Source organism: Pantherophis guttatus, chromosome 4, assembly GCF_059756535.1.
Source record: "Pantherophis guttatus breed Tessera chromosome 4, ASM5975653v1, whole genome shotgun sequence".
Lineage (NCBI taxonomy): Eukaryota > Metazoa > Chordata > Lepidosauria > Squamata > Colubridae > Pantherophis > Pantherophis guttatus.
In genome coordinates, this window is record NC_142066.1 from 30,374,918 (window position 1) to 30,397,276 (window position 22,359).

The 22,359-nt window shown below is 40.4% G+C and overlaps 1 protein-coding gene across 4 annotated transcripts; it reads right to left on the reverse strand.

The window, feature by feature from the left end:
* Positions 1–399: 399 nt before the first annotated feature.
* On the reverse strand, positions 400–20,550 carry KMT5C (lysine methyltransferase 5C). Of its 4 annotated transcripts, none has more exons than XM_034423216.3 (10): positions 20,391–20,550; positions 13,718–13,783; positions 12,820–12,959; positions 12,206–12,371; positions 11,445–11,554; positions 10,938–11,101; positions 8,909–8,928; positions 7,825–7,961; positions 7,078–7,262; positions 400–6,364 (listed from the first exon to the last, which is right to left on the reverse strand). In XM_034423216.3, exons 3-10 carry the CDS (start codon positions 12,927–12,929, stop codon positions 5,511–5,513), a joined length of 1,746 nt encoding a protein of 581 aa, XP_034279107.1. In that variant the 5' UTR covers positions 12,930–12,959; positions 13,718–13,783; positions 20,391–20,550; the 3' UTR covers positions 400–5,510. The 4 variants fall into 4 exon arrangements, with proteins under 4 accessions (XP_034279107.1, XP_034279106.1, XP_034279108.1 ...); XM_034423215.2 differs by lacking the exon at positions 20,391–20,550 and adding an exon at positions 20,133–20,230; XM_034423217.3 differs by lacking the exons at positions 13,718–13,783; positions 20,391–20,550 and adding an exon at positions 20,133–20,226.
* Between the last annotated feature and the right edge of the window lie 1,809 nt (positions 20,551–22,359).

The window sequence follows — 22,359 nt, forward strand, 5'->3', positions numbered from 1 at the left end:
TGCTTGGGTTTAAAATTTCCTGGGTTCAAAACAAACTTTTACCAAAGCATGGGAAGGAAGAACAATCTATCTATTGTCCTCAGCTGAATATTATATAATTGTTTAACAATGAAACTTCATTTTCAATCATTATGCCACAGGTATACTTCTTTTAGTTGTGTTTACATTCAGTCTGTCTAAAATGTTCGACTTACCTTAAGAGAGAAGAATATATATTGAGTCTAATGTCCTTAGCATTCTTTTATCCGTCTGTATAATGAAATAGTTTTTAAACGTTCATTTTTAAACTAGCATTTGTTATATCTGAAGTAATTCTGCAAATAAATCTTACAAGAAGCAGATTTGGATTAAGCCTTGTCATGCACTCAGTAAATATATCACAACATCAAGAAACAGGAACAGTTTTAGAAGAGTTTATTTCAATCAAGTATTTTAAAAAGTATTATGCACCCCCTCCCCCCTAACACACACCATTAAAAATACAAACAGAAGTTTCTGCCTTTACCCCACTTCAGGATACCGGCCTGATCATGGGGCAGGAAATACCCTGAGGCCTCAAATTTCTACACTTGGAGCTGAGAGTAAACTCCATCAACCCTTCCAAATATAGCACCATTAAAAATACAGACAACCCTCTTACCCTCCCCACCCTCTCTCAGGCCTGCTCAGACCAAACTAATACACACCCAGGGCTGTATGCACTCAATCATACTGTACCAATGCAAGATTTGACCTTGAGTCCAGGTCCTGTTGAAATTCTTCCATCTAACGAGTCCTGGCCCCTTGACACTGGGATGACAGTAAAGGTAAGACCAGCTAGGCTAGATGGGACATACTAATCAATTTTTCCTGTGGCCAAATTTCCTGTAACATATTGCCATGTTACAAAAAAAGGCCTAAGAATTCATTATCATAATTCATGCAAATTCAGAGCTCAGTTTATGTTACTTTTTCTTTCTTTTTCTTTTTTTTTTGGCAGAGTACACATGCCCCTGAAAATGTGCTCCATGTTACCCCCTTTTGGACTCTGTCTTCTGAAGTTCTGGAAGAATCCTCCATTTAAATAAAGTATTTCAAACATGCTGAGTGATGGGGTAGTACAATGGAACAAATTCCCCACAACCCTAGTTAGTGCGTATTAGTGCGTATTAGGAGCAATTTGTTTCCTAATGAAGCAAGTTTGCAATGACCCCACCACTAAAGGCAGGTAGTCGGACTGATGTACTGTGGTTAAAACCTGGGGCAGAAAAACGATATACAGGGTTCTACCAAACCACTCCCTGAGGAACCCAGCCAATCAGAGACCTTCCCCAGTGTCCAGGTTGCTTATTTTTCCCAGCTGTGTGAAAATCAAGGTATCTTAACATACCCTCCTGAGCATAACTTTTATGGAGAAGTGGAATTCAATCTTTCTTTTGAAATGGGGATAGAGTGGCTCCAGGCCAAAAGCATATTTGAAAAATCGTATAAAAGATGGAAGCAATGTAATAAACCATGGTATTATCAGGGAAACAAGCAGAGGCTGAACCTGGAGAGGCTGATTTAAAAACTTACCCACACAGGATGCTAGAACAAAAAAAAAAACACAACAAAACCTGGATCTGCTACCACTCCACCTCATGAGAACACGTATGTTTTTTTAAAATCTGAAAGCATGAAAGTGGGAAAAGAAATGACAGGACTTAACGGACACTGGACTGAAAGAAGACTGAAGTCAGAGATGGAAGAGTGCCTTGATGCTTCCTTTCCCAAATGAGGTAGCACAAACCATAAACCCACCAGGAAAGATGGGGGAAAGAGAGGCACAGAAAGGTGAAAACTGAGCCCCAGTCTGTCTTTCCAGAGAATGTACAGTATCCTGACTAGCAATATCCACCCTTCCCACCCCTGACCTTTCCCCACACAAAACCCTTGACCATCTTTTGCCCTCTTTGTTCCTCTCTCCCCTCCCCTCCCCCCCCCACCCCCCAATTACAGTCACTATCTAAAGGCTGGGCCACTAGTCTCCAACTATTAACTAACATGGAACATCCATAAGTGGAAAGTAGCAAGCAAGAAAGCAAGTCTGGGCACCCACATTAAGAGAGGCCACAAAGTCAGAACAACCACTAAAACTTCTATTTCTTTTTAGTACATATATCTACGCTGTGCACGAACATTGATACACAGATGAAAATGCACATCTTGTAGAAGAAAATTCAAAAACTAATGAGACATCATCTCACCTTTAGGTCAAAACTATTCTCATAGACACTCACATATAGGCATTAAAATAGCATCATACATAGTGAATCACACATTCTGTGATGCAACCAACAACAATGTGCAATTAACAAGAATAATCAATGGAATAATTATTATGAAATATAAAATGATTACTAACGTACATAACTTTGGGGAAAGAAAAATGTGCCTTATGTTCAAATTTTCACAAATATAAAGCAAGCTTACAGAACAGGAAAAAGATGTACAATTTCAGCTATGTCTCAATTATTTTAGTGAGCAATGTGATACAAGTAGTCCTTGACTTACAACCATTTGTTCAGCAAGCATTCAGTTACAATGAAGCTGAACATAGGGACTTATGACCCATGCCCAAACTTACAGCCATGGCAGTGCCCTGTCACATAATCAAACTTCAGGTGCTTAGCAGCCTGCCCACACTTACCACCGCAGGGGCACTTCAACTCCTTCCATTGCCTATCCCCCGCGCCCCTCATAATCTATTCCCATTTGGCCCTCTGCTGCCCTGTGCTATGTGCCCCAGCTAACCTTCACTTTTTTTTTTGCTCTACTGCTGACAAGGTATGTCAGGCCTGGTGGTTGTACTGCGTTGGGCTGAGGCCAGCTTTGCACTGCAAAAAAAGGACAAAGCAGCTTAAAGGGGCCACAGCACAACAAAATGCCCCTTTGCACCATGCTCTGGGATGTATGGGGCTGGCTTTATGCTATGTAAAAGGAAAAAAACCCCACAAAGCAGCTCCTTTCAGCAGCTGCTTTGTGGTCCCCCCACTTTTTTATACCACAAAGCCAGCCCTATTTGTCCCCAGGAGCACAGCGCAAAGGAATGTTTCAGCTCTGGAACGGACTTTGTGCTTTTCCCCCCTACCTTGAAGAGAGTCCCAATTCTGCCCAATAGCCACGGTGGGTAAACATTGTTAGCAAAGGAAGCAAGAAGATGGCAGCAAAGCTCAACTGGGGCAATGGGGAGTGGGGGCGGGGGGGGGTGTCTCAGAGTGCCGGATGACCAGGGCAACTAAAATCGGAACAGCTGCAGCTTTCCAAGGCAGAGTGCATGACAGCCAAAAGTGCAGAGATTGGAGGTGGGGGGAGGGCAGATAGGCAGCCTCAGGTCTGGAAGGGACCAATCTCAGAATGCTTGGAGTGGGTCCTTGGCTAATGACCAGTAAAATTTGCTTAACTGCAGTGACAGGAACTGCCAGAATTGTGGTCACTGAGTAATGTGGTCCCATTTTGTCTCACTTTATGATTGCATGGTTTAGCAATCAAAATTCTAGTCCCAATTATGGTCATAAGTTAAGGACCACATTTATCAAGTTCACTAACATTTTTAAAACTATCTTTTTTCATACAGGTCTGGGAGAGTAAAAGGAAGAATGTCCACAGACAGTGGTAATTCTGGACAATCATATGAATCACCTATAGGAAAATATTCAAATTGTTACCAAAAATATGCTATTGTTATGTCTTCCCAATCAATTTGTGGAAAACTGTTGTTTCTACTCTCTCTGTGCCTGTATTGTTTCTCTGATATTTTTACACGGATATGCATTGTCTGTGGTTCTTCTTCTTAAGATTTCCTTCTCAGGACAGGTTGAACAGTATCAGCTCATTCTAGCTTTTCAAAGCTTGTACCTAAAAACTACTTTCAAAATTACTGTGGTTTCCCAGGAATTGCTCTGTTTTCCAGAGCAATGAAAAACACAGAATTGCAATACATTATGTATCTCAGACCAAAAATGCATGCCAGACAAACTAGTTGCTACTCTAAAAGCTCTATAATTCAGATTTTCCAACTTCAGAGATCGAAGAACCTATGCTGGATTCTACCCATAGGTATTTAACAGAAAGTCTAAGTTTATTGAAATTTATTCTCAAATGTGCACAGCTTAACCCCCATCTTAACATGACCTTCAAGTCATCTAGACAAGCTTCTCTAACACTAACTGCACCAAACTACAATACTAAACAAACAAAAAAGGAGGAGTTGGAAAAGGAACATCAGGCTGTCCTAAGACTCTTGGATATATATCCAAAGTCAACACCACAAAGGATTTCACAAAATTTCAAAACAAAGCAAGCATTTAAAGAAAAAGCTTGACCTCAATGTTTCACCCAATTCAATTGCCACCACCTCTCCCCATATACCTTGCACTCAGATTTCTCCCAGAATGTGCCCTATCTGTTCAAAATCCTCTCATGGCAAGATGAATGGGAAAAATATACAGCAAATCCACTTACCATATGTGACTTTGAACTGAGTTAGGCCACATTAAACTGAGTAGAACTTTTATTTTGCTCATCAGCCTCTCACAGAAGGAAGCCCCTTTATCGCAATGCCCCTGAGCCAAGCAGCTCAACTTTATCAAATATAAAACACCTGAATATCTAAAGTTCATTAAGATTCTAAAAAGCCCCAGCAGACACCTGTTTAAAACTCTAACTGGGAGAAGAAACAAGTCACGCAGATTAACTAATATAAAAGTAGCTTCCAAAACTAGAAAATTAGCTGTTTTGTAACAATAGGCACCCAAACAGTGAGACGGCAAAAGAAAAGGAGCAAGAACATTTAATTCCCTATATAAGCCTGTTTAGCCAAGAGCAGCCTTCAGGCTAAATGGACTGAACAGTTTAGGCTGCATGCCAATGTGCACTTCTGGTTGCTGGTTTTCTCACAATAAGTTTTAAAGAGACTTCCCTGATTAGATGCTGGTTTTCTTTTCTCCACAAGTCACTTCACCAATTCTGCCTTACTTTGTAGGGACAATAAATGCCAAAATACCATGTCCATCTGTCAAGAAGTCTATGACTACAGAGCTATAAACCAGAGCATGGAGATATTGAGAGTAGAGAGATGAAAGGACTCTGTGGGAGAGAAAGTAGAGTTCAAAGAAAAGACCAGGAGGCAATCCAAAGCATCCATGCAGTCTACTATATGGCTTAGGTTTAAAGACTATACAGTGAAGTTTGGCAAAGTAGAGGAGAACAATATTTTTTAAAAGAATAGTGAGGAAGTGATAAAGGAAGTACTCTGGAACGATAACTGAAATATCAATTTCAATGGAAAAAAGTAGGAGTCGAACACAAGGCTGCGTTTTTAGCACAGGCAGCTTTGTGCCCACCTGGGGACATTACTTCAGAAGAGATGTTATCAACCCATACAAGGTGATGGGGAGAAGGGCACAACAAAAAGATGGATAATTTCAGGCAAATTCTGGTAGATGGTTATCATGGGTAAATTCAATAAGAAGCTAAAGTCTTGTTTTCAATCACAGAAGATCAGCCAGATCAGAGGACATCTCCTCACAGGAGCTTGCAGCTACCTCGAGGTTGATGGAACCATGGCTCACTACCAGTCGAAGCCGTTTGGGTGGAACAAAAGGAGGAAAGGAAACCATCCGCTTAGGAAGATGCTGCTCCTCCGCTTGTTCCTTCTCCGTCTTGTCTGAAGGGGGCTGCTGCCAGCACTGCCTGCCTCCAAAAGGTGGGCCTTCCAGGCGGACGTGAGCATACTGGGAAAGCTTGGGGTCTACCATTGGTAATAACAATTGAGATTGGGGCAAATCTTGAGCTTGGTGCTGGGCCGTGCTCCTTGTTCTGCACAAGAACTGACTAGATGAAAGAGAACCTGAAGAATCAAGGGGGATTTGCTCTCCTGAATGGAGAACCCCAGATCCTGATTCATAGGTTTCTTTAACATCAGCATGACTCTCCATATCCCTTGAATCATATTCCTCAGTCCCCTGGCTAAACTCCTGATTGGTGTTTTCCTCCTTAATGTCACATGCTACTTCCCTATGAAACCTTGCCCAGTCCAAGGGAATTCTCTTCCCAAGATTCACTACGAGGCTGCCCTGGTTGGCCAAGCCAGGGCTTTCAGGGCAATTGTGCATCTTTATAAGAGAGCAGCTTTGCTGGGCCTTGGAGTAGCAATTCTTGTTTCCCAAAGACTGCCTGAGGTGCAATACAGATAACACAGGAGAAGGACAACGAAGCAGACACACCAGAGGCTGCTTACGGAGCTTGCATCCACGTGTTCTGCAGGCCAAGCAGTTGTGCACTGGGATATATAAAGGCTTGAGCATCTTAAAATACCAGCGAGTGGTATATCTGTGTACAGCACCTAGAAAAGGAAAAGTGGTATCAATTATAAGAACGTCACTCCACTTCCCAGTTTCTTCTTATTAACTACTGCTGCCGTATCTTCACTACACAACAGGCAACTTCCATTTCTCCCTGGATTATTCAAGGGCTTTAAGAAGATGGAGTAAGTGTATGACTGCTTCACTATCCACCCCTGACACTAACATCCACAATCCTATAAATTCTTTCTTCGAACATATAAATATTTGACACTTTAAAACAGATCTGGCATAGTAAGTTCACTGTACTTGTCAGCAGTCTCACAGAGAAGCTGCACATTTTCCTGAAATCATACAGTAAGTGCAAGATCCCAGAAAACATTAAGGAGGCAGCAACAGGATAGTTTATCTTTCCCACTTTGGAGCCAAATATCTGAACATTGCTTACATTTCCCAATGCAGGAAGCATGCTAGGCTACTCAATTAATTCTGCCAGGCATTAATCTAATACTGTAGCTAGAATAGTTCTTGAGTACCCACTTTAATAAAAAACAAATTACTACTTTATTTTTGCTACCACAAAGAGTTGGGATAACTACTGCTGTGGAACAAACCCTGAGGCTGACAAGGATGTAACAGTCTTCATTATAATGGACTTTATGATTACATTACAGGTGATAAGCAAACCATACTGCCCTTCACATCACTATGATGCACAAAATCCATTCCAGTTAAATATTTTTGCGTATCTCACCATGTAATTGTGATTTCCTGCGCCGGGCTTTGTGTCCCACTTTCACATTACGTTGAGCAAGTTTGCAAGACTGATTTTTCCATCTCTGCAGACGGCCGTCTGTCTCTCTCAGTAGGTACTTCTCACTGACTGAGGTAGCTAGCAATGGAGTCCGATTCAGGAGGCGAAAAGCTCCTTCCCCCTTCCTAAGGAAAAATTGAGAATGAAAGACAGTATCAGGAGCAGCCCAGCATTAATCAAAAAGATCACTGCTTACTCAGAATATTTGTACATCCTTTTTTATCCTTCGAGAAAACAAACTCCAAGGCACTTGCTAAATGCATGCAAAATTAAAACATGATATAACATAACATAACATAACATATAACATAACACTAAAGATGAAGAGATTTCCCACTGATAAACTCTGTGTCAGAACAGATATAACTTCCTCTTCCTAACTTTTAGATGCTACCATCGATCTTTCCAGGGCTCTTGTGATAATAGAAGAAAAATACTGCCCCTCCCCTTTCAAAATCCTATGCTCGCTAGCAACTATCCCTTGAGAACTAAGGCTTGTTAATACCTAGGCATTAAACAATCTGCACTTCTTGCCAGGAATGATTGCTGAAAACACTGGAAGATGGGGGCAAGAATTAATGCAGATTATCATTTGGTTTCCCTTCTTGCAACTGTTTCTCAGAAACTCAGAAATCCAACTCCCAACCAGCTCCCAATATTTGAGATTCTGCTCTCTTCCATTTTCACCTTTCACAAGTGTGGCATTCGCATAATTCATTGTTCTCCCCAAAGAAGCCGTCACCATAGAAGCATGTGATCTCATCATCTGGCTCAATGTCCCGCAGCACCTTGACACAAGCAGTGTTCCCATCCATTGGGACAAACTATAGCACAAACAATGGGTTGGGGATAGAAAAAGCAGGAAAAAAAGGATAATCGGAAAAGAAAGAAGCAGATTCAAGAAGCTCGTAGGAGAGGAGAATGCAGCAGTCTCCTCTTCCCCTTCAGAAAGTTAACAATTCAAATCAGCTCTTTCTCAAAACTATTTGTTTAGACTTCTTACTCCTTTTAGCACAATTTTGCAAAACAGGATATCAAAGGGAATTTGGTTCCTTCCGATCCTAAACAATGGAAAACTATAGCATATTTCCAGCTTTCAAGATAGAAAAAAGTCTTGTGCCTCCAGTAAAGAATTAGAAGACCAATGAGGTAGAGCTTCTAGGATTACAAGGAGATACTTTTCTGCCTCAGACGATCACAACTCCTTCTAAGTGTTTTCCAGGCACTACTACAATATATTGTGCTACTGGTCTATTTCAACCTCTCCCCTCACTGCAACCTCACTGCAGTCAATAATACATTTAGGCCTCATCCCAAGCTCAGAGTCTTGTATTCTAATGAACAGCATCCCTTGCCCCAGGGGTGAAAATGCTCCCGGTTCGGACTGGCTCGGGCGAGTAGGTAGCGATGGCGGCAGGCAGTTCGGAGAACCAGTAGCAAAAATCCCTGCCCCCATGCCCAGCTGAGCCGCACGATCATCAGAGGCTTTTTTTCTTTTAAATGCTCTGACGATCCCAGCTGAGTTGCCTGATCATCAGAGGGTTTTTTAAAAACCCTCTGACAATCAGGCAACTCAGCTGGGATCGTCAGAGCCTTTTGAAAGCATTTTTTTACATGATTTTACATGTAAAAAATGGTTTTAAAAGTAAAAAAAAAATGGCCAGGCCCACCGTCACATTACCCCCCCCCCAAGCCACGCCCACAGAACTGGTAGTAACCAATTTTAGATTTCACCACTGCCTTGCCCCAACAATACATCAACACAGCTTACCTTACAGTTTGGTCTGCAGTCTGTGGGTAGGAATTACATTTTGCAGGGGAACAATAAGAAGAAAAAGGAACATTTTTAAAAAGAGCTAAACATGGATTACAAGTATTCCTTCTTAGCAGAAGTTGCAGCAGAGAAAATTTGCTCATCTTTTCAACAGTACATTTGGTTTATCTGGAAGCATTTACAATCTGAATCAATTGAGTAGGTGACATATAAATTATAGAAATCCAATCAAAGAAAAGTACTGTATTTGGCTTAAATCCTTGCTGTTTTCCACGTTATGAGCTCAAAGCAGCATACTTGTCATTTGTATAAATACATTATAACAAACCTCTCTCACTCAATAATGTGCAAAACAATTGTGCCTTATGTCTTACAACCTTAATGAAAATGTTAAAATACAGAAAGGAAGTTAAGTTTTTCTATGAGTTCTGTGGCTGAATAAGAAGCTTCCAAGAAAGTTCAATTTATTATTGCCTTTTGCAGTTAAATTCTGAACCCTAAATCTATCAGTTAATCCCTTGGTCATTTGAAAGCCTTACTAATACAGCATTTTAAGCAATTAACAACTAAGAAAGCTTTCTTAAAAGACTATTGCCTCACAAATAGCTGGTAAATAAACATCTCCCATTTTGGCTATCTAGAAATATGAAAAATGAATAAATAATAAATACATAAATTTAGAACATCTTATTCTTAATGCCTTTTTATAATTAGTCTTTATATGAATGGCACAAGTTTAAGATGAAATGTTTATAGAATTTGGTTCCATATTCAAAATAATTAAACAGTCCTCTATTCAACATAAACTAGATGTTCAAATGCATTTAGGATAAGAAGTTCCTTAGACAGTGCAAACTAATTTTTAATTTACAAGCCACCTATATTGATAGCTGGCACCTAAATATCCCCCCAGTTGCTAAAATAATCACAATTCTTGGCAAATGCTTAATTTAGAAAATAACAAATGAGATAACTTCCACAGGTGCACATACAGAGTGACATGATTAGGCCACTGCCTACAAAGAAACTGCTTCTGTCCGGTCATTAACTGGGCAGATAAGTAGGGACTTTTGCATTTCTTTAGAACCAATTGACCTTCTTTTAAGTCTCAGTGCCTTTAAATTTCAGTAATTCTACCAAAGAAACAACTCGCTATAACTACAATGCCTTTTTTCTTGCCCTTTTACTAAAATATAAAAATATCTCAAAAGAAACCATTAATAGGAACAATTCAGCTATATGTTATCCAAAGACAATGACTGTTATAATGAATATAAAAGATGCCTGAGTATTATTACCTCGTCAATCATATTATCTAGGAAAATATATTCATTTTTTGTAAGAGAAAATCAAAACAGTATCTAGACATCAAGATTCATACAGATTTCAAAACATTCTGTCAATGAAAAATAATGCAAATTTTGGCAACCCAATAACTTAAGTATAGAGTCCTGTCTGTCTGTATCCGTGTCAGAAGCACTTACAAAGCTAGCTGAAATTAGATTAATTCTTAATACTGTAATTAAGACCATGCAGCACTTCAGATTTGAAAGGGGGAAGTGATTTGGAGATCCGGAGACACTCACCCAGCTCCAGTAGCAATTCTGTAAAGAAGTTGTGTCTTTCCCTTGTTTCACAATAGCCCAAGAAAAGCCACACTGGGTTTAAGGAAATGTCAACAGGTCTAATGAGCACTCCCACGTGAGCTCTGAATAATATACTCTCAACTGAATCCTGATTGCTGTACTGCCCCATTAATAACAACTGCATGTTCCCTACTTCTCCACTGTTTGGTTCTGATGTATCCCTATTGATATCTATAGAAAATTCAATTTCCCAAATACTTGACTAGAATATTATTTATTACTACTCTCTGATCCAGGATAGAAAGCTATCTTATTTCTCCTCATCAGTTGGTCTAAGTTATAAGACCAGTTATATGAGACTTACCATTATCATTTTCATAGCAATTTAAACAGTTTGATGCAACTACCTCTCTAGCTTGCACCTGAAGGCTTCCACCTACCATGATTAATGAAGGCTGCAGGCCCTAGCCAAAGCTGGGCACACTGTTTCCGGGTGGAGTACATGATGCTGAAGTCATTTTCACCTGCTCGGAGGAGGCTCTCATCGGGTTCTGTCAGTTCTGCAATGTAGCCTTCTAAAAGCTCCAGTTTATCATTCTTTCTCCTTATGGGAGAGGGAAAAAAAATAACCTTACCTATCCAGAGGATTATGCTGCTGTAATCTTAAGTAAAACGTGCAAGAGCAAATGCATGGGTACTTTATTATCCACTTCTTTGCATTCTAGTTGGAAAGAAAGCTTTTCTAATGGACATGCCCTGTTATGAAATACACTCATCAGAAAAGCATTCCTTGCCCCTCCCTTTATTTTCCTCTCAATGTTGGTTTATACATTTTTGGGGTTTTATGCGTCATAGTTCTATTTCTATTTATTTCTCTTTCTTAGTATAATCCAGCATGCAAGTTAATAATTTTTCCACATGGGAAAGCAATAGCAGTATGAACTTACCATGATTTTGTAGACACCACCCGGGCTCCATTTATTTCTAAGGAATATCGACTACAGCGTCTGATGGCAAAACCACTCTCAGGAAGGAAGATGCGAAGGTACCGAAAAATCTGAGATGGGTATGGGGAAGGGGGAAGAGAGGAAGAAGTGTATTAGATATGTTTGCTGCATTGTCTGCTGCCTGAGTTGTTTACAAAAAATAATAAAGGCATAATTATAAATAAATAAAATAAAATTATTGCAAGGGAGTTAATTGGAAGAACTAATAGAGAGATAGTACTAAGTTAGAAACAATGCTCCTGTCTTTTCTATGAACATGTTTACTCTCTTCCTATATAAAACGTATCTCACTATAGTTCGTAAACGATTTTCTTTCTATCAAGCTCACATTCCCATCAGTTGAAGATGCTTAAAAACTTCAAACCAAAAAAAAGATAAAAAAGAAGAAAATGATACTTCTTGGTCCTTTCATCCACAGCCAGCCTCTGTGGACCTTCACTGCCAGCTTATGTTACAAGTACATGCCCCGTGATTCACTTTTAACAATAAATAATTTGTTATGGAACAACCTTTCCAAACCTGATTGTTTGGAGTGGTGTTAAATTAAACTCCCACCACCTAACTGCCCTACTGACTAGGATGATAAGAGACATAATGTAATAAATCCAAAAGGAATGGGATTGGGATGAAAAAGTGTATATAACTTTTTCAGACTTCAACATGCTTTCCAGCCATTAAACAGGCAAAAACCAGGATTGTACATGAGTCTTGAGGGCAGCTTCCTGCTGATGGCTCCGATTTGCAAAATACTGGCAGGTCCAGCCACCCTGCATCAAGGCTTGATATGCTGCTTCTAGGTCCTTGCGCTTCCGGAAAGCTTCTACTGCCTCCCGTAAATGGTGCTTCCTCCTGATGGCTGGGAGTGGGCTATAAAAATGAAAGAGGAAGAATTTCTTTTGTAACATTTCCCCCCCCTCATTTCAGGTAGTCTTATGACCATTAGTTCAGTAACCATTCAAAATTACAATGGTGCTAAATGGACAAGTTATAATTATTGCAGCACCCCTGCAATCATGTGTTCAAAATTCAGGTGCCTGGTAGCTTACTTGCACTAACAATCACAGACGTGCTGCAACTCCCCCTACCTGCTTATCTTTCCCATCTCAGCTGCGCACCAGTGCTTGCAAATCTGCTGTAGCACAGGTGGTCTTTGCCAGATTCAGAGCCCAACAACAATAAAAAATCTGGTCCCAATTGTAAGTCGAAGACTACCTGTACTCTCAATCCTCACCACTTAATATACAAATATATAAAAACCTTATCTATTTATAATCTTAATTTTCAGACTTATTCCATGTCCATTCCTATATCTTACCTTACATTCATTTTATGAGTCTTAAAGCCAAGGTAGGAGTCAAGAATTAGTGTTGTGGCAAGGTCGTCATTCTCACATAGTTCTTTTGCAGTTAACCTAGTAGACCCCATCTTCTTTCTAGAACCATGCTGTTCTCAACTCTGCTAGCCACAAGAGAGAAGCGAGAAAGACAATTAAAGCCAAATACAGGAAAGTTGGGAATCTGAATCAAAACTCCAATAAAAGCAGGACTAGCAAATATTAAAATAAGGAGAAGTATTCCCTACAACCCCTACCATAATTTTATCTTGCTATTTGCATGTACACTAAGATTTCCTTTTTTAAAGAAAGTCAACCTTCATTAGAATGGTTCTAATAAACGAAAACTAATTTAAAAATTACTGGTAAAAATAGCATTTTGCCACATTTGTTCATAATGTTTGTACTATGTTGATGTTTCCATTGTGTACTACAATTTTTATAATTAAAGTATAAGCCAAGAAACACAGTTTTTATACCTGCAGGTTAATCACTAACAAACTGAATTGGTGAACAAAAATTATTTCATTATGCTTTATATTTGATGTAACTTTTTAATATTGTGACAAATCTTCTAGCGCCGCTTCATTAAGCCTGAAGCTCATATAACTTTCATTTGGTCTGATCAACAAAACAAAATTCTCCATGGTCAGGAGGAGAGGGAACAAACACTGCAAAAATCTCTATGAAATATTTCTTAAAAAACTGTTTTTAAAACACACCACATAACTCAAAACATGAAATACAAATATTTTAATCTAGACTCTAAAACCTAATTCCTCTTTTATCTTCCTCAAATCGGTGCCCTCCAAACAGGAGTTAAAATCCATCTAGGGGGAATATTTGGGAGATACCCAGTAGGTGGCAGCATCTGACTAACCTTTGTGAGGCTCACAAGGCAAGCAGGGTTGGACTTGGTTAGTCCTGGATAGAATACCAGCAATCCCTGAGATATAAAGTAGATTGGGATGTCAAAGCAACATTGTAAGGAAATGGCAAACCACGTGCATCACCAAAAGATGAATTTGACCAGAGAGATTACATTTTAAAATACAAAAACATTCAACATATATTTCTTGAATTATTGCCCCTTTCTAGTTCTGGAGATACTGGAACTAGAAGTATTCCAAACTTGCTGATGCCTACACTCCCCTTTGTTGATGCATTTTTTCACTTCTCTCTCAAAATAGTTGTAATGTAGACTTACAAAACATTAACAGGATCAAGACTTACCGGTAATACTCTATTATCATTAGTAGTTTATATTGTACTATAAACTGTATAATACAATTAATGAATGAATCGTTATAAATTGTACGTTAAAATAAAATATATGTCTGAAAATAAAACACTCCAGAAATTTCAGGATTTCTCTCCTGCATCATATATGTTTCTATGAGAAGGAGCAGAGAAATAAATGCATAATTGTTTTTACTCCAGGATGTCAAAATGCCCAGACTTTAAATTTCTAATTTGGTCCCAATCTGTTAAAAAATTCTCTCCACTATGGTACTTTAAAGCTTCCAAAACTTTTTATACCACCTACTCAAAAGACCCACTTTATCAACCCTTACAAATGATATTTCTACATAGTTCACTGCCTTAACAGTGAATATTTAATGCCTTGATACCCCAATCCCACTCCAAAAATCAAGCACATTAGGCATTCTTCAACAGGAATCCTCAAATACTAGTTGGTTTGCCAAGCAGGCTCATTTGCTGCTTGCTACCCCTACTTCCAAAGTAGTTTGGCACATATAGGATCTCAAGAGATAAGACCGAATGTCCCCCTATTTTCACTGAGAGATGAAAAAAACGTAACAGAAACTGCATTGTTGTTTTTCAGATTCATTCTTCCCCTAGATGGCTAGAATTACTGGTTTGAGAATACTTGTTCTCCAAGAGCCGAGGCCAGGATAGTGCCAGCTTTATTCATTAGAACAAGATATATGCTGGAAAATTGACTCTAGATTCATATAAAAATGTCAGGATTCCTCTCATCTCCTGATGGCAGTTTGCACATACCAAATAGTTGATCCAAATACTATTTATTTATTCATCTAGTTATCCGCTCACTCAGGCCTATACACTGCTTTAGTCATAAATAGACTCTAAGCTTACATTTCCAATGAAATGTATGAATGAAAGTGTTACAGCATGAGTGTCAAACTCACCGTGTCACATTGCCATCATGTGACCTTTTGCGATGTTTTTCCCATTTGCAGAGCTGGGGTGGATGTGGCCTGTGCGTGACGCATCCAGCCTGCAGATTGGCAGTTTGACACCCCTGTCAGTGTCCTGTGTGTGTAGTAGTACACCATCACCTCTTTCAAGGCAGGCAGAACCACTCCCTTTCTCAAGGATATATTCATTACTCCTCTAATCCAGCTTCTGTCACCTACTTAGAAGCCTCCACCAACCAGAAAACCAGGGATCCAATCAACAAGTGGCATAGCTAATGTTACAAGCATCCTATCTCAGAACTAGCAGAATTAAACACATCCCAGATAATTTTGCAAGACCCCTATTTCTTGTAATAGACCTGCCCATTTGGCTTCTAACTGAATCAAAGCAATTTATATTCCAGACACCCTGCAAACTCCTTCACTCTTCATAGTTAGTATTTCTGCTAGGATTGTTCTCATTATGAAAACAATACCTTCAGGTTTTGCACGAGAACATCAATTGCTGAGTTAGGAACACCATGATACTGTGAAAACTATACTGGGATATGAAGTCAACATTCTTGTCAAGCCTTTATTTCTAATTTACCAGCCCCTGAGCTGTTGTGTAGTACCAGCATGTTGTGTAGTACCAGTGAGTCTTACTGGATTACAGCAACTGCAAATCAGTTAATGTGTTTTTTTTGAGATTAATCTAGAAGTGAGTTGCTGCTGCCTTTTTCTTTTTCAACTTCTCATACTAGCTTATAGCTATGATTTCCATTCAAATACTAACCAACCCCAACTATACTTAACTTCCAAAGCCAGACAGCTGTTGCCTCCTACTTAACCACACGGCTAAGGCCAAAGTAATCATTTGAAGTGAGAGAATAGCTATACTCACCTGAAATGAATACCTATTGTTAACTGAACCACAATTTATTAGTTCTCTGATTTAACATGACACATGGAACCACAAAGGATGTTTTTAGCCTAGGGCAGTGATGGCTGACCTCTTTGCCATTGTGTGCCAAAAGCGGAAGGAGCACTGGGGGGGGGGTCTTGCTCGTGCATGCCCACACCCATAATTCAATACGCCCCCGCCCCGCATGTGCACACGACCTCTCCGCTTTTGGCATGTGATGGCATGGTGGGCCTGATAGGCCCGTTTTTTGCCCTCCCCAGGCTCCAGAGGCTTTCTAGGAGCCTGGGGAGGATAAAAACGGCCTTCCCCACCCCCCAAGAGGCCCTCTGGAGGCTGGAAACAGCCTGTTAGCTGACATGCACATGCACGCTGGAGCTGAGCTAGGGCAACACTTGCGTGCCCACAGATATGGCTCCATGTGCCGCCTGTGGCACGCGTGCCATAGGTTCGCCATCACAGACCTAGGGTGTTGGGCAGATCCAATGTATGTGATTAGTTCATGATTTAATTACGCCATATATAACAGTAAAAGAATATTGTGGCACAGAAGAGAATAAAAAACAAAATTCCTATATCTTAAAGTCAAGAATTTGGGGCCTGAATGCCAGAAAAAAATAGTCTTACAAGTTCCATATTTTACACTGAAATTGTTTGAAATTCATTAACTCATATGCAATTTTTTTACTTGTACAGCAATGTTCAAAATACTATAAATCCACTGTACTAAACTGAATAGAGCAGTTTTTCCTCTTTCTACATCACTGTGACTATTTCAAGGTAGAGTTGTTGAAACCATTATACTTCTTCATTATATACAGTGCTAAGTATTTCTTCAAAGTGTTCTTCAAAAGACAGGGTGTTAATTAAAGATTGCCATAATCTATTTGTAAGGAGCTCAAGTCTATTAACATGCAAGTTCCTGTTTCATAATCTGGGCCAGAGAATTTCCTGACTTTAGTTTTCTGAACTATAACAGGCTGCAGTTTCTTACTTTTCTTATCCCAATTCCCAGCAATGTCAGAAGAAGAAAATAGCAGTTAGTCTTCAAGACGGCAAAATTCTTGGGAATGGTTATACGAGCATTATATAATTTAAATAACTTATTTTTTATGAGTAGATAAAATGCAATATTTTCTAACCTGGCACTAGACTAAAATTTGTAAAACCCTGAGATTCCTGACTGCTACTGCTGAACATTTGTGGGAATATTTGTTACCATATGAGATACAAAAATTGAAATTTTTTCCTATAGTAACATAGTTAACACCTTAACATAGTTTTAAAAAACAAAAACAGATCTTTAAAAAACAAAGAAAAATAGATCCACACAATTTGCATCATTTTGTTCATCATGTTCTAGGATTCCCTCAAAAAGTTAAATGCAGCTCTGTGCCACCACACATTGCCCAATGCACATCAGGAAGTACAAATATGCCACCCCATTGCACATCAGGAGGCATCCGGTTGGGAAAAAGAACACAGAGTCAAGACAACAGCATGTTTGTATATTTCCCAATATATAATTCTGTCAGCCTATTTTTCAAAATTGTTTCAAACTAAAATCCTCTCACTTAGCTTATGTATCACACTGCCATCAATCTAACCAGGGTTTATTGGGTGAACTATATTTGGTTTCATTCATACATCACACTAAAGAGCAAATAAGGAAACCACATTATGGCTGTTTATATTGTATGAACAAAATTACTGAGATATTTTTCTTAATAGTATATTCACATTATTAGTTTTGTTTATGAAATAAGCAAGATTTACTACCATACAGTTATTGGATGAAATGCAATATTCCAGGCTGTTATAAAGGAGAAAATATTAGGATTTCATATACCTGAGTCCTTTTCAGAAGGAGTGGACATCAAATACAGTGATAACTGCATACATACCATGTTTCCCCAAAAATAAGACCCTCTTATATTTTTTTTGAACCCTGAAATAAGTGCTTAGCCTTATTGCCATGAGCTCAAAAGCTCAATTGGGCTTATTATTAGGGGATGTCTTATTTTGGGGGAAACAGGGTATCAAAGAGCTCTAGTAAAAAGAATTGCTGGTAAACAAGAAAGTGCCAATACAAGAGAATTATTTGTAGCTGAATGTTGAACTCCGGGGTCCTAAATATCCTAACTACTGAAAGGTATTAACATGACAGATACTGAAGAATCAGCACACATCATTTGTTTTTGATACACAATAATAATTTTAAAATATCAAAAAAAAAAAAGCTTTAAAACCTACCTCAAATACCATTTCCCCAAAAATAAGACCTATCCTGAAAATAAACCCTGTTTTTACACATGCGCCTAATATAAGCCCTACCCCCCCAATATAAGCCCTATATTGTGGCCACGGCATGGGAGCATCGCTTGGCCTCCTGTTCTGTTGCGGCTGTGAGGAAGCAGAAGTGGAACAGTGGCCATGCAGGGTCCTGCTGGATGGGATTGTTGGAACAGCTGCCGCGAGGCAATATGAATTAACCTGGCTGCAGAGGCCCTGAAGTAAGCTGGTGCGGTGCGTGTGGGGCAGCTCCACCGTCCCCCACCTTGTGGGCATGGCCTCCTCCCCTGCCACAAGCAAGCAGAAGTGGGCTTCTCATACATAAAAATAAAATAAGGACACCCCACCCCCAAACAAATAAGCCCTAGTATTTATTTTGAGGCCCAAAAGGAAATAAGATCCGGTCTTATTTTCGGGGAAATATGGTAGCAACTCTATAGCAGCAGTGTGTGGAACAGTACAAGGATGTCTTCAACTTACAACCATTCATTTAGTGACTGTTTAAAGTTACAATGGCACTGAAAAAAATGACTTATGACCATTTTCACAAACATGACCTTTGCAGCATCCCCATGGTCAAATGACCAAAATTCAGATGCTTGGCAACTAGTTCATATTTGCAAATGGGTGCAGTGTCCCAGGGTTATCTGTGACCTCCTGACAAGCAAAGTCGATGCGGAAGCCAGATTCACTTAACCACCCTGTTACTGACTTTACTGCAGGGATTCACTTCATAACCATGGCAAGACAGGCTGTAAAATGGGGCAACGGTCTCACTTAGCAACAGAAATTTTGGACTCAATTGTGATCGTTAAATAAAGGACTTCCTGTATGTATAACAATGGGCAAGAGCTTCAAATCTGCTATGACACTGGATTCAGGCCCCGAATGCAACAGTTGTGGATAGGAAATTTCTGGACCAACTGTATAAAGAGAAGATATTGTAACACAGAACGATTAGAACACCAGATGAAGAGATGAGAGAAAGCTAGTTAATGCCACAGACCATGTGATAGATTTGAAAAAGAATCTGATTGGCTATCACCTTGAGTTATTTGTAAAATAAATAAATAAATAAATAAAAGTGGGATACAGATGAATAAATAAAAGCGACATTTAATCAGACTTTCCCAGCCTAATGTCCCACTGATGTCCTAGACTAAAAACTGTTTTAAACCTATTGAGAATGCTGCCTAAAAATTAAGGGAAGGTCAGTATAGCTTGGCAGACAGAGTTAGGTGGAGTTAAGCTTAAAGGAGCTGCTGTTTCTTCTTTTCTTTTCTTTTTTTTACAGAAAGCCAATTACGAAGGGAAAGTTGGTGGTGGTGGGGGGAGGAGTGTTCCTTACCTGAACCCTAAAACTAAGCCTTCGTTTGAAGGACAAGAGAGTGGTTTTGAGGGAAAGCATGAGGAAACGGGGTGGGGTTGTTGTTTTTTATTCACAGAGGCTGTTTAGGATGAAACAGGAGAGGAAGGGAAAGGGGCGTTGGGCTCTCCGGATCCTGAGAGGGAAAAAAGCCCATTTGGGGGCTTTGTTACCTCAGGATCTGGACTGGGAAGGGGAAAGGAAATGCGGGCGGGCGGGGAGGGCCTCTTCCCCACAGGCAGAGACTGACTAACTGACTGACTGACTGACTTGACAGGCAAAAAACTGCCCCAGCCTCGCGCAACCCTCACGCGACCCAAGGGAGATTTCCTCCCCGCCACCCCCTCCCCTCCCCTTCCCCTCCCCTCGCGGTCTCCCACGCGCACCGCGCCTTGGTGTAACCACCCGCGCGCGAGACAGCCGCGCTCTCCTCCTCCCCTCCCTCCTCACCCGCGGCCGTCCCCAAAGGACTTTGCCCCCGCAACCTCCACCCCCCCCCTTTTCGCTTTCCCTCCTCCTCCTCCTCCCTGTTCCCTTTCTTCTTTTCTCTTACAAGCAGAACGGCACGAGCGGTCCGTTTCTTATTCTCCGCTGTTGGTTCGCCCGCCTCACAACGCGCGCGCGCGCCCGCCCACATTTCCCCTCCCTCCCAGCGCGATTCGTTCTGCCGCAAGCCTGTCAATTTCCCGGCCCTGTAGACGCGGGGTGCCGTTGGTCACGCTCCGCCGTCAATCACAGGCGGCCCCACCCTCTTCCCTGTGTGTCTCCATTGTGTCTCCCTGAAGCAAAGGCGGCCTCCCGGACTTCTCACCCGCATGCTCGGGGATGATTGGTGTACAGAGGCTTCCTTTAGAAAGAATGTCTCGGTCTGTTATTCGACAGGGGAGATGCGTGTTGCTGTTGATTCCTACCGCTGCTCACATAAGGGAAGGGGTGTGGTCGCTTCTTATTCGACGCTGCCGATGTCGATTAACTTTGAACCCGCCTTCCGAAGTCGAATGAGGACGCGGCCCCCAGCCTACGCGTCCGATTGGGCAAATATGCTACCTATCAAATTGCTTACGCCGTTCCTCCTCCAGTCGCGCCTTATTCAGAACAGCATCCTGCCTACAGCATGTTTACTGCACATATTAGAAGCTAGAGCAGTATTTCCCTATTGGATAATTGAATGTCAAATAAATGTAACCATCCTCCCTTACAAAGACTGCACAGCCCTCCCCCACGCTTATCTTCATTGGTCAAACGCAATGCTTATCAATGAGTAAGATACGCCTCCAGAGCTCATTGGATAGTTCAATGAACTTGGACAAATCATCCTCTTTCTTCAGTTCCTGTGGGCGTTCCCCCACTCTTGTTGATCAAAGAGTAGCGTTCTCCTAAGCCTGACATAGTAATAGTTTTGAAGGTGGGAGATCCACTGACCGAGCCTCGCTGCCCTTTCTGTAGATCCCGCCATTTGAAATCTCCCGCCATAAAGCCGCCATTCTCTATTGGTTCGACTGATCTATCCAAGTGCCTTACCATTAACCAAGTTTACTGGTCAACTCAGCTGTCTATCACTGAGCATCCACACGATTTGCTTCGGCTTACAAAGCCACGCCTGTTATGAAGAGGAACCCACTAAAACAGAACCCTTAGATTTGTCCATTAGATTAACTTCAAACTTTTTTGAAGTACTGAAAGTGAGCGGAAGTCTCACCCTTTCCAACTTTAGCCCTTTCGAAATACAGTTTCAATTCATTCTAAATATCCTAATTTCACTGGTATAAGTTTAAGGGGAGATATTTAAGGTCCTGCCTAAATAGTAGCACCTAATCAATCTTAAGTTACGGTAAATACTGACGGATTTCTTTGCAAGAAAACTACATAGACTTGCCATGATGTCACTACAATATAAGTCGTTTGTTTTGAAACAGATAGGTGTAGTAATTGGGAGGCTAGGAATTTAGTAATCTACTGAAACATGGCAAAAAAAATCTAGAATTCTGTTCCACTGTCTGCTCATCCCTTGGTATATATTCAGAAACGTCAGAATGAGATAGGCTCAAAGATGGCAGCTTCAATGCCCATCCGTTAGGTTTATTCATGTGGACTAGGATCATGTTCTGTTTTAGCACCAACTTGATGTATAGAGTATGGAACTGATTTTGATCTTCAAGGAATAATAATCATTTCTGAAAATTCAACTCAGCTCCTTGGGAACCTCCAAAATTGATGGGTGAAGAGATCATGTCTCTATAAAGGACATGACTATCCAGTTGTGTCCAACTCTAGGGCGCGGTGCTCATCTTTGTATCTTGGCTAAGGGAACCGTCTGAAGACATTTTCTGTGATCATGTGGCCAGCATGGCTATATACAAAAGGCGCACAGAACGCTGTTACCTTCCCACCAAAGTGGCACCTATAAATCTACTCAACATTTGTATGCTTTCGAAATGCTAGGTGGGCGAGAACTGAGGCAGATACAGGAGCCTACCCGGTTGCTTGGGGCTTGCTTGCTTGCTTGCTTGCTTGCTTGCTTGCTTGCTTGCTTGCTTGCTTGCTTGCTTGCTTGCTTGCTTGCTTGCTTGCTTATTTATTTATTTATTTATTTATTTATTTATTTATTTATTTATTTATTTATTTATTTATTTATTTATTTATTTATTTATTTATTTATTATTTTTTTGCAATTTATATGCCGCCATTCTCCCGAAGGACTCAGGTCGTCTTACAACAACAATCAATAATACAAATCACAAAATAACAAAATAAGTTAAAAACTCCTTAAAAACCATATT

What these genes read in the sequence shown, in the direction of transcription:
- KMT5C (XM_034423216.3), bottom strand. Translation starts at nt 12,929, where the DNA reads ATGGGGTCTACTAGGTTAACTGCAAAAGAACTATGTGAGAATGACGAC. An exon ending in GTGGTGTCTACAAAATCATG is followed by an intron (nt 11,102 to 11,444) that starts GTAAGTTCATAC and finishes CTCTCCCATAAG; the next exon opens with GAGAAAGAATGATAAACTGG. An exon ending in TGCAGCCTTCATTAATCATG is followed by an intron (nt 8,929 to 10,937) that starts GTAGGTGGAAGC and finishes TCCTACCCACAG; the next exon opens with ACTGCAGACCAAACTGTAAG.